Source organism: Haliotis asinina, chromosome 12, assembly GCF_037392515.1.
Source record: "Haliotis asinina isolate JCU_RB_2024 chromosome 12, JCU_Hal_asi_v2, whole genome shotgun sequence".
Lineage (NCBI taxonomy): Eukaryota > Metazoa > Mollusca > Gastropoda > Lepetellida > Haliotidae > Haliotis > Haliotis asinina.
In genome coordinates, this window is record NC_090291.1 from 44,559,727 (window position 1) to 44,578,547 (window position 18,821).

At 41.2% G+C, this 18,821-nt stretch overlaps 1 protein-coding gene across 1 annotated transcript; it reads left to right on the top strand.

The window, feature by feature from the left end:
- Positions 1 to 325: 325 nt before the first annotated feature.
- On the top strand, positions 326 to 6,600 carry LOC137258946 (uncharacterized). The gene is made up of 2 exons (XM_067796643.1): positions 326 to 388; positions 5,359 to 6,600. The coding sequence occupies exons 1-2, from the start codon at positions 383 to 385 to the stop codon at positions 6,598 to 6,600; spliced, it is 1,248 nt and encodes a 415-aa protein (XP_067652744.1). The 5' UTR covers positions 326 to 382.
- The last annotated feature ends 12,221 nt before the right edge of the window (positions 6,601 to 18,821 follow it).

An 18,821-nucleotide genomic window follows, 5' to 3' on the forward strand; every position in this document is an offset into this window, starting at 1 on the left:
TGTGCGTTAATGATTATCATAAACCTATTTTTGTTGCTACTCATGATCTGAAAATACATTTTATGTTTGGTGGAAAGAATATTTAAATGCTCTCCTGTCGATGGTACTTATCAAGGGCATGCTTTTAAATGGGTGAATGAAGTTTTATTCTGCTTTTAGCAATATTCCAGCAACATCACGGCGGAGGACACCAAACATGGACTTCGTACACAGTACTCACGTGGAGAATCGAATCCGGGTCTTCGGCGTGACGAACGGAGGGTTTAAGCACTAGGCTACCCACCGCCCCAGATATAGTCAGAACATTTGTTTGTTTCAGATACGGGTGCCTATTGCTGTGGACCTTTTGTGGTGTGAAGAGGAGAAAGCCATACGGTTCAGAATGTCCGTGAGTACAGAAATAATAATACCAACACTACAAAACGTTCAGATAATTGCCACAGGAATGTATTTTCTTGTTGCCGTATGATCTCGGAACTAGTGACCCGACTGTTCATAGTGTATGCTAAACCGTCAATCAAAACAAAGCATTCTCTCAGTTTGACAGTGACTGAACATAAATCAGTTACGGAACTGTTACTCGATGGCTGTCCATATGAACCTGAGCTGTAACAAAATTGTACCAGTATATAGTTTCCTAATAATGACCTGTATTTAATTAATAGTATACTAGTATACGAAAAATTGGTTGGATCATTCAGTGAATGAACTTAGTGACTTCAGCAATATTCCAGCTATGTGGCAGCGGTTTGTAAATAATCGAGTGAATGAGTTGTGTTTTATGCCGCTTTTAGCGAATTTCCAGCAATATCACGGCGGGTGCACCACAAATGGGCTTCACACACTGTACCCATGTGGGAAATCGAATCGGCACCCTTTCCGTAATGTGCGAACGCCTTAGCCATAAGGCTACCCCACCGAACACCCGTTAACAATCGAGTGTAGACCAAACAATCCAGTGCTCAACAGCATGATCATTTATCTACGTAAATGAGATACGATGACATGAATCGGTCAAGTCAGCGAGTCTGACCATCTTGTCTGGTTTCAAGCGTGTTGCGACAGTCATGGGTTACTGAAGAACAATTCTAACCTGAGGGTTCATGGGTTCATGGGTGGCTGTTCGATGGTACGAGGAGGAGAAACGTGCGCTTGGAGGCACTGTGGCGATTCTGCGTGTTATATGCAACAGCCAACAACTTGGACACACTGCAGACTCTACACAAACAGGTTATTGAACATTTTCCGTTTATGTTCTCGTGTTTTGGGTTTGTTTGTTTTTTGTTTGTTTTGTTTTTCACAGAAAAATATAAAAATCCTCCTCGCCTCCCCTAGTGATAAATTATGACCGGTCCCTAAATATAACTTGTTATGTACTTCATCGAACCATCCACAATGTCTTGCTGAATGATAACACAACTACCGACCGGGAACACTTCTGCATGCTGAGACCAGAAGGTTTTATATAACTTGCGCTTATCACTTGACACGACTGTGCAAACACAGGAATAAGGTTTACGACGTCATAGAAGGACGCAGGACGTTGTTTCTCATGGCGACGCTGTAACATGTTGAACATGGGTCGGGCTGATTCGATTAGTTGTCCCAGTATCTGTGCATGGATTTAGGGAGAGTGGTGAAATCATGATTTGAGGTGAAGGGGGAAGGGAAGGGTGTCCACCCTATTTGTTCTTGGGAGGTGTAAATATTTGTGTGCGTGTGTTAGGGAGTGGGGTTTTAGGGGGTAGATTTGTACGCAATAACATGACAATTATTTTGGTTAATAGTTACGGGTGTGTGAGTGTTATTGATTTTGTAGATTATAGATGGCCACATGACAACTTGAATTGTTGGTGGTTGGGAAGGGGGTTGGTTTACCTGTGACATAAATTATAAACGGTCTCCGTTATGGAGCTATTGGTTCCTGTTTTCGTTGATCATTGTGATTTCTCCTTCCGATAAAACATTTTCCTTTCAGTCGATGTTTGCATGGACACCATTTGAGACAGTTTTCATATGTTGGAAATATCTTGAAGCAAATTTAGTATTTCTGTCATATTAGATTCAGATACTGCGGGTACTGAATACACAAAAGGGATGTGAATGAAGCGCCGAGAGAGGCGGTGGGAGTGGGCACTATGCGTTTGTTTTTGTATGCCTGATTTAATATGGAAGTAATCAGCTATGGTTTAAAGAAGTACACGTACACGTACACGTACACGTACACGTACACGTACACGTACACGTACACGTACACGTACACGTACGCACGCACACATATACAAACACACGCAATACCCAGATCTGTGTTGTGTGTTTAGCTGGTTACATTTGTTATAACGGTAACTGACGGTTTATGTCAGTAATGACATATAATAAAATAAAAAAATATCGTACCATGGAAAATATTTGAATAAATTGAGTTATTTTACGCCGCTTTTTGGTAAGCGGGTGAGTTTGGTATTGCCGTTTATTCCAATATTCCAGCAATGTCACCACAGAAGGAACCGGCTTTACACATAACACCCATATTGGAAATCGAACTGGTCTTCTCAGTGACGAGCGGACGCCGTAACCACTAGGCTGTCCCACCGCCCCACTTCGCCTTAACAAGAATTCCAGCAATGTCTAGGCAGGAGAACCGGAAGTAAACCGAGGTCGTGAAATATGCTCATAGAACGAATGAGGGAACAATGAAAGAACAATTGTTCATTAATTCGTTTCCAGAATTCAACTCACAGCTCAATGCACACCTTGTGGAGAAACAGAACAGAATAAAGGGACACTTGAGCTTTCATGCGTTCCCTTATTCGTTTCCCTGAGCATATATTCAGGGGCCTCAACGCATTGCGTTCCAGGCGGTCGGGTAGCCTGGTGGTTAAAGCGTTGGCTCGTCACGCCGAATACCCGTGTTCGATTCCAATTGGCACATTTCTGGAATATTGCTGAAAGTGAACATATTCACTCACTCACCCATGACCTCCCATGTTCTAATCACTAAGAAGGGACGCTGGACATCCAATACGTGTTTGTATACTTTTTGTCCTAATGATGAAGACGAGTATCATGCTGTTACCTTGTATTTAAGATTTCTACTGTTTACAGCTTGTTTGGTAATACAAGTATCAAAACAGGTTTAAATTCATTATTTTTTTGCAGAATGAATATCAAGAAAATGCCATTTCATTTTGTGTACCATATTCTTGAAATTAATACTCTAAAGTATTTTAAACTGTCCAGAAAATATTGTCTGCCACGAGTGTATTTATTAGTTAAAAAACGTTGGGCTGGGGGAAGGATAATGATAGTTGTTATCTACGCGTTGTTATGTACTCGTATTTTGTCCTTTCTGGACGATAAATAATCGAAGAAAAATGTTCGATCGATCCCTGTCTTTTTAAAAAAATTGTTTCTAGGTTTTAAACAAATTCTTTTTATTCAACATGCCCAGAAATATCTGCATCCATAACCAGCCACAACAATCCCACGTGTCCGTCCTTCCTGTTTTCCCTCGCACGATTAATTAAGACTTCAAAATTTGCACGTGCAGCTTCCGTTAGCACGTGCATTATGTCAATATGTAGTGGAATGAAATGATGGGAACACGTGAATCGAACGTGAGTTCATTTTATTTTTGAATTTGTATAAATATCTTTTACATAATATTTGACTTTTATCTGTTTCTTGATATATTTGATGCTTCATTTGTGTTGGATCAGGTATATACTCTGATTTAGATAGATGTGATATTCTATATCCTATGTTAGTGATTCCAGATGTGAATAACTGACGGTTTAATTCTCAGGCATGGGTCGTCTACTAGGTTTATATTTCTATCGTAACAGAATATTGATAAATGACGGTTTTCCAGGTGAGCTTTAGCGCTATGACAGAATTTGAACATTGCTAACATTGTATGTTCACTTGCTTTCCTTTAGTTCTAACAAGAGCGTTCTTCTACGGTCCGGACATATATATATATATATATATATATATATATATATATATATATATATATATATATATATATATATATATATATATATATATATAGATAGATAGATAGATATATATAAACATAATTGTTTTTTTGTTTGTTTATTGTTTAACACCACACTCAGCAATACTCCACCTATACGGCAGCGGTCTAAATATTCCAGTCTGGACTAGCCAATCTGGTGATCAACAGCATGAGTTTCCACATACACACCTGAGAAACGGATGGCAGCCAGCCTGAGTGAGTGAGCGAGTGAGCAATATTCCGCACTCAGCAATATTCCAGCTATATGGCGTAAACAATCGAGTGATCAACAGCATGAGCATCGATCTGCGCAAATGGGAACCGATGACATGTGGCAACCAAGTCAGTAAGATTAACCACCCGATCCCGTATCGAGCATAGTCGCCTTTTATCAACCAGTCTAACCGCCCGATCCCGTCAGTAGCCTTTTACGACAAGAATGGGTTACTGAAGACCAATTCCATCCCGGTCCTTCACAGGTTAATAAGAGGTTTTGGTTGTCACTATGTATGTATGTTTCAAACACCACAGAATAAGAATAAAAAAATCATGATCCCGTCTGAAAAATAATCCAGTATTCGAACCACCTGTTAACTCGATCTTTGTTTCCTGAGTCTTCGTCGAATATTTTCTGGGACACACTCCAGTAACAGCTTGATATTGGTTCCATTCGTACACTGATGTAGACAATATAATAACTAGCGAGAATCTAGGCTAGAGCTCGATAATTACGTATCTAATATAAGCGGGCGAAGATAATCTGTCATTTCCCGAGGGGCGGTGAAGTAGCCTAGTGGTTAAAGCGTTCGCTCGTCACGCAAAAGACCCGCGTTCGATTCCCCACATGGGTACAATGTGTGAAGTCCATTTTCTGGTGTCCCCCGCCGTGGTATTGCTGGAATATTGCCAAAAGCGGCGTAAAACTAAACTCACTCACTGTCATTTCCCGAGAATTTTACGTATTAATATAACGAGGGTTTGGTTTTTCGTTTGATTGCCCAATTAGTTTTCGATTTAAAAAAACCCTAAACAGCTGTTTCTCTATAAAGGAACGCCCGATGTCAGGAATCCTAATTTCACTAAGCGTGTGATGCGACTTCATTTCATTGGCTGAAATCGGCCAATCAACATTCACCAAAAGGTGTAACCTCTTTAGGGCCTTACGGGAAAAATACAACCCTGTTGTATGGGTAATGATGTATGCTTATGCTATGTATGTACGTACGTACGTACGTACGTAATGTATGTAGGTATGTAGGTAGGTAGGTAGGTAGGTACGTTTGCATGTACGTTTGCACAGTCAGTTTTTAACTAATTCTCCTTGTCTTGTTTAACAGCAGATGTTCCGTCGCGCCGTCGTCGTTGGTGTCGTCACGGGCGCCGTTGCGTTAGTCCTGTACAGCGTTGTAGTGAAGACCAACCATGCCTTCATCACAATGTCCGTGGTCTCCAGGTACCTACCTGCAGCTGTCATAGCAGCAACGCCACAGAGTTTCATCAACGCCACCAGTGACCACCTTCGGGTGATCCAACGGTCTTCTACAGGTCAGCAGAAACAGTCCAGCACGCCACACCATTTTGTTTTTACAACTCAGCCTCCAAGTGTCCACACGACAGGGCCAGATAAGAGGGACAGGATTAAACCAACTCCTTACATAATTTACAGATGTTTAAAGGGCCAACTCTGCGGTGGATATGCTGATCGCCAGAAAGGCATCGTTGCTGGTTACGTTATGTCGGTAATGACGGGTCGAGGGTTTGGCATTGAGCTGAACAAACCTTGTGAGTTGTCAAACTTTCTCCGCCCGAATGAAGTGGACTGGACAGTCAATCCGGAGATACACAAACTCAAATCGCAGATTTTGAAAAAGCTTGACGCGTCCGCACATCCACTGCGATTGAAACTGGCTACTGATGACGTCAGCAAGATCTTCACAGAAAATATAACTTACCTCACTGTTAATACTGAATTTGCTCAATATTTGAAGAGGAATAATATTCATAGGAAAACTCTGGGTTGGATAGCGAATGCATCTCTGAGTGAAATCTATGCCAAATCGTGGAGGACGTTGTTTCGTTTAAAGGATGATTTGCAAAAGGATCTGGATAAATTCCTATCTCTCGTTCCAAGGAACTACTCGCTTATTTGTGCACAAATTCGTATGGGTAAGAATCCAAACATTCCAAATGACAGCGAGACAAGAAATACTAATGAAAGTGTGAAACCAATATGGAAATTTCTAGAAAAGTACAACGATACATCAAAATATAAAATATTTGTGTCAACAGATTCAGAAAATATGTGGAAAGAAAGCCTTCGACTTTTCCCAAATAATTCAGTGACAGTTCCGGGTGTTATTGCGCACGTGGACAAGTCACCTCGGTGTGAGGGCTTCCGAAAGGTGATACTGGATCAAGAAGCGCTGAGTCATTGTGACACCCTATTGATCACCAACAGTGGTCTGGGCAGGATAGCAGCTTTTTTTAGACAACGAGAAGACAATCTATATTGCTTTATGAATCGACAACTCACTAAATGTAATTACACCTCTCCAGAATTTATGCCAAAGAGATGGTAGAACAGTACTTGCGTGCGGGTGCGTGTTACCGTCTTCTTCCTAGAGGATGTATAGGTAAGATGGCTAAATCGTTCTTCAGTCTTTTTTAAGCATCGTGGATGCTAACGACTTGATTCTGATATACACATCAGAGTTTGGCTGATGATTAACGCCGCACAAAACAAACACGATTTTCCTTTTTAACTCTTGCTTGGAACTTAAGCATCCATTTACAAATCACCTTCTCCCTATCCCGATATGTTTTATGAAATAATTGATAAATTTGTTATACTCAATGGTTTACACTGACACGTCTTTGCCTCAATATATTTACTATTTTTCACAAACAAAATGCTGGAATCCTCAGTTGTGCTTTCACCTAGACTAAGAAAAGTCTCAGAATATAGATGTATAACTTTCATAGACAGCATAGTCTTTTACATTGGAAAGGGCCCCAGTGATATGGGAGATTGAAACATATAGACTTATTTCGTTTATGCCGCGTTCACACAGTGCCGACTATCGCTCCCGTTTAAATCAGACTGCGATACTACACGACTAGTGAAATAAAGTCGGATTGCTATCCTCACTGATCTGTCCTGTCATGGTCTGGTCGGATTGCTATCCTCACTGATCTATCCTGTCGTGGTCTAGTCGGATTGCTTTCCTCACTAATCTATCCTGTCATGGTCTGGTCGGATTGGTCTGGTCGGATTGCTATTTTCACTGATCTGTCCTGTCATGGTCTGGTCGGATTGCTATCTTCACTGATCTGTCCTGTCATGGTCTGGTCGGATTGCTATCCTCACTGATCTGTCCTGTCATGGTCTGGTCGGATTGCTATCCTCACTGATCTGTCCTGTCATGGTCTGGTCGGATTGCTATCCTCACTGGTCTGTCCTGTCATGGTCTGGTCGGATTGCTATCCTCACTGGTCTGTCCTGTCATGGTCTGGTCGGATTGGTATCCTCACTGATCTGCCCTGTCATGGTCTGGTCGGGTTGCTATCCTCACTGATCTGCCCTGTCATGGTCTGGTCGGATTGCTATCCTCACTGATCTGTCCTGTCATGGTCTGGTCGGATTGCTATCCTCACTGATCTGTCCTGTCATGGTCTGGTCGGATTGCTATCCTCACTGATCTGCCCTGTCATGGTCTGGTCGGATTGCTATCCTCACTGATCTGTCCTGTCATGGTCTGGTCGGATTGCTATCCTCACTGATCTGCCCTGTCATGGTCTGGTCGGATTGCTATCCTCACTGATCTGTCCTGTCATGGTCTGGTCGGATTGCTATCCTCACTGATGTGTCCTGTCATGGTCTGGTCGGATTGCTATCCTCACTGATCTGTCTCCTTCATCGGATGAATGAATGGCATGCGACAGTTAGCATTTATGCGTACATGTAAGAACAGCAAAGTAATACGACAACCAAGATGCATGCAAAACAAAGGAACAAATTGAAGTTAGCTATTAAATAGTTTATTAGCGTTGAATAGACGCCAACATTTAACAGTTAAGTAGTGTTAAGTGACGAGAAGTGGACATCTGGAAGCCACTAACCAGAGGTAGAAGATGGACGGAGGTATCCTGTAATAACACTAAAAGATAGATGCAGTCCTATACGTCTGCAAAAGAGTCTTGCGTCTCAGTAAAGGTCCAGAGAGGTCAGCCAATCACTCCCGACAGTAGGTACGCCCCGTAACATTCGGGAAAGACAGCATTGTCTCATCGGATTGCAGTCGTGACTATATGAGTGAGTATAGGTTTACGCCATACTCTGCAATATTCCAGCAATATGGCAGCGGCCTGTAAGTAATCGAGTCTGGATCAGACAGTCCAGTGATCAACAGTTCTACCATCGATCTGCGCAATTGGAAACCGATGACGTGTCCATATGTGAGCGAGCCTGATCAGCTGATCCCGTTAGTCGCCTATTTCGACAAGCATAGTCGCCTTTTCAAGTTTTGTGGCAAGCATGGATTGCTGAAAACCTATTGTGCCCCTAATCTTCAGGGGGTCCATGACTGTGTCACGACAAACATTTCGCCCTAAGCTAGACAGGGTGTGCTTGGAATGAGATACGTCATGACCCAGTAAGGTCACTTGCCAGTTGATAACGGTAAACTAAGGCATGTGGGCGTATTTCTCACATAAGAATCACGCACTAGCAAAGAGGGATCCTTTCACAGCCTTAAACAACAACTAAGCTTGTATGTCAGGTCTTGATTATCCTCATATTGACTCTGAATACAGAATGTTATTAATTTTCTGAGATTCCCCGCTAGTTGAAAGACTGTTACTACCAATGTGCGAAATAGCTACTGGCCCTAGAATCGGTGGCTGGTAAAAGTCCTGTCGGGCTTGTAAATCTCCACAGTCGCTGGTCCTACTGGCTAGTGAATTCACATAAGGTCATTTTGCCTCTCTCAGACGTGTTAGATTATAACACACCTTTAAAGCACGCAAGCTTTTTGTCTGATAAGAATGTTTATCATATATTAGCAGCTTAATCATGAAACCCGGGTCCAAAGACCTGGCTAGAGAATTATTTTTTTTCCAGTAACTTTCAGGTACATGTATAGCTACCCCAAAAGGCCAGCAAATTTGGAGGCTATTTCGCACACTGGTGTTATAAGGTGAAAATTGCATTCGTATACAAGAAACGAATTAAACATCCATTTATTGAGATTTGCGGTTTGAGTATGATATGTGTAGGATTCTTTCAAATCCTCTGGACGTGTAATGTCTCAAACAAATGATTCTGATTTATCGACGTCATATGACAGTCCGGTCTTTTGTCCCATCACTTCCAATATGTTTACTAAATCGGCCGGCCTTGGTTTAATACAGCCACCGTTACGACCTTCCAGCCCCCAGGATCCCCAGAATCTGCCTCCATCTGACCCCGCATCTCCACCATGTCGTAACTGGGATTTGGGTGTTAGTAAACCCTCTTACCAGTTACCTGTTACGATGGCCGTTCTGCATTATTGGGGGGTGCTGTAAGTTCTGGTGGCATACTCGCTTGGTCCGTCCGGGGTGCCACATCTAGGAATAAGTGGTCTGACGACCGGGATTCCTAACTAACACATAGCATTCATGGACTGGCACTCTGGCATACAATGAATAACTCAACACAAGGCTCTATACTCACATCGGTTTACTCGATCCCTCTCTTCATAACAGTCTGACTCGGCCTGGACAGGGTAGGACAAGCTCTTTACTGATCAGTCTGGATGTGAACGTTCTGCTGACTCTTCAACCCGCACCGCACCTCGCACACGTTTTAGTGCTGGTGGTATCTTTTTAAGGTGTTCGAGCCTGCTCCACCCTTGTCACATGACTCTCTACAATCTATCTGATTCGTTAGAAGTTACATCATTCCCTGGTCTCATGTCGTACCTGGTGATTGGAAATCTCCCTTAATTCTAATTAGTGACTCAGCTTGAATTGCTACTTGACGATTGCTCTGTTCTGACGATTCCCTGTTTCCATCCCTCAATATATTACCCAGTAGTAATGGTATTGGTGCTATGGCAAAGTAACCGCAAATCTCAATAATGGATGTGTAATTCGTTTCTTGTATACGAATGCAATTTTCACCTTGAAACACTGGTCACTACATTCAGTAACGATGTGTTCGTTGTTTTACTGCGGTACGTATATATCCGCATTCAGTCTGATAGCAGAGCCTGTGTTAATCCAAACTATTGTTAAACGAAGATGGCTCCAACCAGTTTCTTATCAAACTCATTTCCGGTGCGTTTTGAAACCTTAACGACGTTCTACTGAGTTTCGAAACATTGTCACTCGTCGTCTAACGAGGAATGTTCAGTTACGAATGTTCTGTTACTTTATCGAATGTGTTTCGATGGTTGTGTTTTAATTTTAAATATGTATTTGTTCCGTTTTTGACGACTTATTCCATATGGTATGTTGTCACGCCAGCATTATTTTGTATTAAAGAATTGTATTATTTTATCACATTAAGTGATCAAATGTCCTACATTTGAGATGTGGATTTTGTTGAATTTGCTTTGAATAAATTTTATTTTCAAACTAGTAAGTCATATGTATTTGTTTCTCAGTATGAAAGTTCGAAAAGGATGTGAAGCGTTACTCCTAAATCGAACCAAGAGTTATCGAACCTGAGTGTTTAACCGACTTTGTGGTGTAGTGGTTAGAGCGTCCACCGGAGAGCGAAAGGTCGCGCGTACGATCCCCGGCCTCATCATACAAAAAAGACCCCGTTAAAATGTGGTACTTGTTGGTCCCTGTCTGGCGTTCGGCTTAAATGGGTACAAAAAGGACGGATCGGAGTCGGTATAATGTGTTTGAATCGGTTCTTCATTCTGAACTGCGACGTGGTATCTCAGTGAGCAAGCACTACAATACCAGCTTAAGCCTGGATTACTACAGACAGACACACGTGAACGCCAGATCGGTCGTCATATGAGCGAAATATTCTTAAGTAGGATGTTAAACCCTATTTCACCTCACCACACCTTACCTTCAGACCCTGCGTCTCCATATCGTCACAGTATTTGAAAGGGTACGTGCAGCCATGTCGTCTGCAACATCACGTAGAGCAGGGTCGCGTCCTCTTGGTTCGAATACCAGATCTCTCTCTCTCTCTCTCTCTCTCTCTCTCTCTCTCTCTCTCTCTCTCTCTCACACACACACACACACACACACTCACACACATTCTAAGCTTCCTTCCAGAAGTCGCACCGTGTAACTGAAATGTATATATTATGAATAATGAGGGGACGAATAGGGAATGACATTAAATCTTTGAACCATAAATTCATAAAACCGACTCCGCGCGCGGTCTGACAGGAAGTATTTTCAGTGCTGCGCAATAATATCGTGACGATAGGCTACAGCTGCAGGACGCCGATGACGTGGAATATTCTTTTGGAAACAAATAATTAAACTAAATAGTAAATGATTTTAAATAATTTTACTCCTAAAGACGCAGAGATGTTTCAACGGTTTCGGGTGGCATCGTTTGGCCTCTCTTTTCAAAGGAGCACTGAAACACAAACACTAATTCGTATATCGGTTGACCTGGATGAGGTGTGTTAAAATCGAATAAATGGGGAAAGTAAACCTTACTCTGTAAGGAAACATTTATTTGTTTCCGGGTTAAGGGTAGGATTGTTCGTGTTCAAAAATACATGTACACCCACAATGAATAGTCTATGGCTATGGTGTGTTTTGTGTGAAAAGAAAAATCAAATATACTCTACTCTTTAAAAGTTTAGTATTCACGAGTTGGGGATTTTCTACTAACTTGGGGGAACCAACTGCAAACCTTATGCCGATGCATTGATTGCATGATGATCATGCATCCACCTGCTGTGCATGTATGTGCAAATATCGTGCATGTGAACAGCTGCGTCTTAGTATAAAGCTTTGTTAAGAATTCTCCAATTTTCAGCATTTATTGAACCTATGATAGCAGTCTTTTCAGCGAAGGACATTGTTTTGCAATACATCGACATATGCGACTAACAGCTGTTACCTGTTATAGGCTACTGCTGGGTATTATTATTTGAAACTGCAGCTTCAAAACAGATACTCGCCAGATATTGCCTTATAAATCAACACAATTGTCATCTATCCTCTGAACTGATTTGTAGACGTTTCGATGCATGAATTCAAACGTTACTCATAATTCTAGTTCAAAGAATATTTTCAATACATTACGTATGATTGCAATAGGTGCTGAAATCTTCAATTCCATTTTATGTGTATTATTATTTGAAATAGGAGTATTTCTGAAGCGGACATGAAGTCGGACAACTAAGAAGCGTAATGTGACAATCTTACATTTGACCAGTTTCTAAATGGCATTGTGTAATCAAAGCTTTCGGCCGAGGGAGCCGTGCCAATTTACACATATCAGAGGGGTATACGAACTACGCAGTATAGACTAACAGTTGGTCACGATTACCTACTAAGCTCCTACCTATCAGGGTTTTTTCAAAGCAAACTAGTGTATACAAGCGACTTAATTTTGTCCCTTCAAACGGTTGTCAGGTATTTAGACAAGTATGAGCGGGAGAAAAGGACTACAGGTCGATAATATAGATTGGCTCTCATGTTATCATTGACATTGGCCTTAGACCCCGACGACTAAATTAAATCAAGTGATATGTTTCGCATCCATTCAATATTCAAGGTAATACGAGGCGGTGTGGTAGCCTTGTGATAGAAGCGTTCGTTCGTCACGCCGAAAGTTCGAGTTCGATTCCCCACATGGGTACAATGTGTGAAGTCCACTTCTGGTGTCTCCCCCCACCGTGATTTTGCGGGAATGTTGCTAAAAGCGGCGTAACAAAGCTCATCCGACTAATGCATTATGCCTGCTTTCAGTCAATAAGTACATCTGTGTGTAATATTGTGTTCGCTTGCTCAGTGAAAAAAGCTGCATTAGATAATCACACCCAGTACTGTTATTCCTTTCGGTAATGAAAATCCTTCAAACGTATTTTTTAAGGAAGGTAATTAAATAAGCGTTTCTTATTTACAGATGTAGTTTGCTATTTGAATCACACATGCAGGTCTGTCATTTAAACAGTTCCAGGCATCAAATCACGTGTAATTATCCGACAAGACTGAACGCCATTTTAATGGCCCTCCAGGTACAGGATTACTTTAAGGCAGATATGATATTCAGTTACTTACAATTGGCGACCCGTGTAGGCCCGGGGTAGAATAGGTCTTCAGCAACCCATGCTTGCCATAAAAAGGCGACTCAGCTTGTCGTATGAGGCGACTAGCGGGATCGGGTGGTCAGGCTCCCTGACTTTGTTGACAAGTGTCATCGGTTCCCAGTTGCACAGATCGATGCTCATGCTGTTGATGACGGGATTGTCTGGTCCAGACTCGATTATTTACAGACCACCGCCATATAGCTGGAATATTGCTAAGTGCGGCTTAAACTCAACTCACTCACTCACTTATAATTGGCGTTGATAAAGATTTTGTTATGATATAGTGAAGACAACCCCATGATACTATCGAGACAAACCTTTAATCTAGATTCCGAAACTGCACCATTTACCATTTTTGTAAGAATTAACCCACCTCTATGGCTTATGGGTAACCTGCCACCAACCGACCACCACACACGCACGCGTGCACACACGCACACACGTCTCACTTTTTCATAAGTACACACGCGCGCACATACGCACAAACATACATATTGCTCTGGGTGGTCGATCTTTGGTGCACTGAAGCTGTTTGATCAGATTGAAATTGTCAGTACTATGCATTGTTGTTACTTTCAAATACATGCATACGAAAATCAACATATAACAGTTTTTAACGGTATGAGAAAGTGCCGAAGCTTAGTCCTGTCTAACTAAACTATGTAAAATATAAACTCAGTATGATACTGATACCTATAAGCCTACTTATACTGAAGATTAGTCACAACAAAACGTAAGACAGTGTAAACTACCGTTCTTGAAGAAGGAGACATCGAACCACCGAAACACCCGGACGACAAATACCAATAGCGTCCATCTTACTGTTGTTTATTACTGATCGATAAATTCTTCTTAACAAGAAAAGACAGTTACTAAAAACCAGAATGCACACTTCTCCTCCACAGACCCGAACATTTTTAAACATACATCATGACTTTTTTCTCAGTTCATTACACCAGTTTATTTCTAAAACTAAGCGCTTCGAGTACATATTTTCCATGTAATACAAGTTTTACATATCTTGATTTTCTGTTATTTTTTTTATTTCATTGCTGGGCATAACCATATTTATGTTTCAATTATTTATCTAAGTGTTCTTTTGTCTTAGTGTTATTCTTTTAATATTAATATTACCACGTTAATACATGTCGCAGTAAACCTAGGCTCGGTACTACACGCTACGGTGCTATTACGTAGTATACGAATAACAATGAGCCTAAGTTTACTTAGACTGGTTAATAATGCAGCTCTTTAACTGTAGCTGCTCCCTCGTGGCTATCACGTCACCATGTGTCGATAATTATAACAGTACATCAAAGTGTGATCGGATACTCCCACAAACCAGATGTGACAGCTGTGTTATCGGACCACGGAAATACTTGAATTTAAAGTATTGCTAGAGTTTTAACATGCCATTTACACATTACCAGTTATTTATTTTCTCCCGAGGAGTGTTTTCTGAAACATATATACCGTCAATGATGGGTAATTACAATGCAGATGATCACTAATGCTGCTACATAACAATAACTGAAGCGCACGTAAAATCAATTTAATGACAATAATTGTAAGTAGAGAATTAAACACCCCGACACATGGAAGAGATCTTGTTTTGATGGGCACTGAAATGTCTGGCCGGCCACTTCATTTTGGTCCATTCCAGCCACAAGCATACCCATGGCGCGGAGATTAGTTTACAAACTGAAATCATTTTCCAATAATTTGACTGAAAAGTCATTCTACTGCTGGTCTTCCACTATCGCACCTAATCGCCAGCACACAAAGTCAGCCATCTAAAATTTTCAGCTAAAATAAGTGGATGGGTAGATTAAGCTCGTGGTCTAGACTACCACGTGTCCAGCTTCCATTTTTGTCGAAGCTGCGGTAGCTGAGTGGGTTAGATGACTGACTCTGTGTGCTTGTGATTAGGTGTCTGACTCTGAGGGCAAGGGTTCAACCCATGGCTTGTGTGCTAGCCAGTCGGGTTAGCTATGCCCAAGAGTTACGAGCCCACAAAATAATTCGATCACTTGCCAGAAATCTGAATGTGAAAACTCAGAAAAAGAATGCGAAAACAGATGAGTATAAAATATTGTCGGCATGGATTTCCTCATTAGGCTGCCCATGAAAATTCACTACAAGTATCCAGTCGGGCCAGTGACTGTGGAGATTTACTGGCCGGATTGGATTTTGCTCTCCTGTCGATGTTACTAATCAAGCGCATGCTTCTAAATGGGTGAATGAAGTTTTATTCTGCTTTTAACCTCGACAATTCCACGTCATAATGCTGAACGGAGACATTTGGGTTTAATTACTTCGCTTACTTCTACCAGTGTCGAGGGATCCGTCGTTTAATGACCATTCTGCTGGGCCAGAAACGTGCAGAAACGTGAATCACCCACAACTAGTCTTTCAGACAATGGTATGTTAAGTTGTGCCCCCAAAGCACGTCGATGGGGATTGTAGTCATATTTTATTGAGGTGGCATGACTACCCCTATCTGATAGTAATTCTCCCACTTCATCTTCATTCGTATCTTCACTGATATTACCAACATAGAATCCAGCTAGCCTTGGATAGTGCTTGTGCACTGTCTGTCTTTCGCGACATCTTGTGTTACTTACAAAACTTTGTTTTGAACTAGATTTAGTAAGGTCTTTTAATTCTTGTGTTATCTGTGTCGAAACTTACAGATATGCCATGTCGCCTGTGTTTATGTTTTATGACGATAGAATCATAATATGTGGGAGCTGATTCCTTGTTATTCACATTTCTCTCGTTGGTTGTTGATTTAGATTTCTCACTTTGATTGAATTTATGTTACACGGCAAACGGGGTCCAACGCATCTAATGTAGACTTAGTATGCCCAGCTGTAGCAACCCTGAGCCAGAAAGTATCTTTCATATGCTTGTAATGACGGAAGGAATCGTGCTCCGTCCCTCTCGGTTGACCATCTGAGATCCAAGCACGTCTCGCCAACTTCATATCACTATTATGTGCTTTCAAAGATTGAGACCAGTAAGGTTTGAGAGCATTATTATATTTCTTTGTTGGTAATGTTTCTGCCACAGCTCTCACCAATGTGTCCACTATGCTAGAGCAGTATCCTTCAACTTTAAAGCTTGTGTAGGGTTCTTCAAGAACATGCGATGGCCATAGCATGTGTGATACAGCAAATGTGTAGTGACTAAGTACATTGTGTTGTTTTCACGTTCCCATGATATACGGGCCTGTTGTGAGTTCAACATTGGAATAACGCAAACGTGGCATATTGATAAGGAGGATAAAACATCTGAGAATCTGAGACTTGATTACATTGCATATGCTGGATTTGTCCATTAGTATGTGATCTATCATGGTTTGGGGGCCTCCAGTGTAAGAACAAGAAGTCCAATCAAGTCTTGCACAACTGTTAAATTTGGATATCAGATTATGAAAGTGGTGATTTTTAAGAGGGGCTGGGGTGTCATCCATGCTGTAGGGACTTCATGACCTGTGACTAATAAAAACAAAATGATACATTTATGGGCCTCGGAGGACATGGTCATTTCCGCCGCGATATTGTTTTATGGGCGATTAACACCAGAAATTGGCTTCATATATTGTATCCAATACGGGGAATCGAACCTATTCCGCGTGAACATTAGGCTACCCCACTGCCCCGCGGTACCTGAAGCAGACACAGTGTGAAACATGATCGACAACAATATTTTCTGTCGTGAGTTTACCAGGATTAAATGCATTTACGATTTAAGCATTTTTCCTACCGCTTTGATCTTATATTACAGGTTGCTCAGCGCGGTGGGTATCTTTGTGCGAGTTCAAACACCCCCTAGCATTATGCTCAGAATGCTTGTAGCAAATACGTGCTGATAATTTGTTCACATTTGTCTATATATATCCGGCACATTGATCCGAAATCACAGTGTGAATGTGCTTCTTTAACAACAGAACAGAAATTACGCAATTTATGAAGAACATCCGCTTTTGTAAGCTTCCCCATTTCCGTGTTGATTTAATTCAAACATCTGCCACACCCTGAAAGCCTGGGATTCCAGTAAACACCTGATTCTGCATCCTCGCTATACCGTTAAAGGAGTATTGCAACACGAGGGAATTGCAATGATCTGGGTGAAAGATAAAGTCATCTGAAACATAAACCCTAATTTTCAAGTATGTACATTCATGGATTAATCGCGTAAACGGGTTCTGTTGTCTGTGTTCCGGCCATTATGCATATTCCGCTGGAACTCACGTGACCTTGCCGCTGGTGACGTCAAATGTGCCAAAGACCAAACGCAACAGTAGTAAAACACCTACTTTCAAGACCGTTTGACATCGGGATGCACTCGCCACAGTCACACCTAAGAAATATATTGAAACATATTGAAAACTTCTAAAATGGTCTGACATATTGACAAATATAACTGAACCGATGAAACCGATTAATTGATAGTTGTTTATAAAACGAACTTACCAATCTGTGTTCCAGAGTCTTCCGATGGTGACATCAAGTGACCAAGACGTAAAAACTGTAACTTGTTTTAGCTGCCTTGGTGTTTTGTTCTCATCATCACTGAAGTGGTCAAAAACACTTAGTGGTCAAACTGCCTCCCTAAAAGTAGTCAGCTAATTTGCTCCATAAATTGATCATTTCGTAAGAAAGCGCATATTTCATCAGAGTTACCTGTAATATTTTTTTATAGTAAAACCATGCCTGTATTACTACATAGTTCAGACGTTTTGGGGGTCTGTACATTATGAATGCATGGAAAAGGTGCAAACACGTGTGTTCATCCTGTCACCAATTATGGCTGCGCCGTCCATTCTGCTCGTTAGCTGTTTCCCTAACAGACCCGCGGAATGGGCGTGTTTCACGTTGTTATTGCGATTTTACACACTTTTTGTGAAACTTTAATAAAGTGACTTTTAGGTTGCGTTTTTCCATATATATACAAAATCCTTAGCATTATCCTTTAAGAACAGAGCATAAGTGCACTTAAGACCATTGTGCATTTAAGGACATGCGTTCCCCTTGCATTCGATCCTACCTCTACTCAAAGCTGTTTCTTGAATAACTATGAAACTTTTTCAAGAATAATTATATAAGGTGAACTTGCTCTCTAATACCGACCGACATGTACACATTCAAAGATAATTCAATTAAAATCAAATCTCAGCCTCTCTCCCTGAATATCTGACACTTTCTTAAGAACTAACCGACAAGTTCGGACAACACAAAAAAGAGGCGCACTTTTGTTGTCAATATATGGTTACATGAGTTTATGTAACATAAAGTTTGATGTAACATAAAACATATTAGTATTTGCCATTAGGGAATGCCATACCTGGAATGACATATATGTATTCAAATATTCACGGCGTCACTTGTTGGTTGTCATAATCAAACGTCTTTTGAGACTTTATTCCGTGGTTAAATTGTCAAACATAATTGCAAGGCTGCTCAGTGTTCAGGATATGCATAACTACTAAGTCCAAAAGGATTCGATGTGGCAAT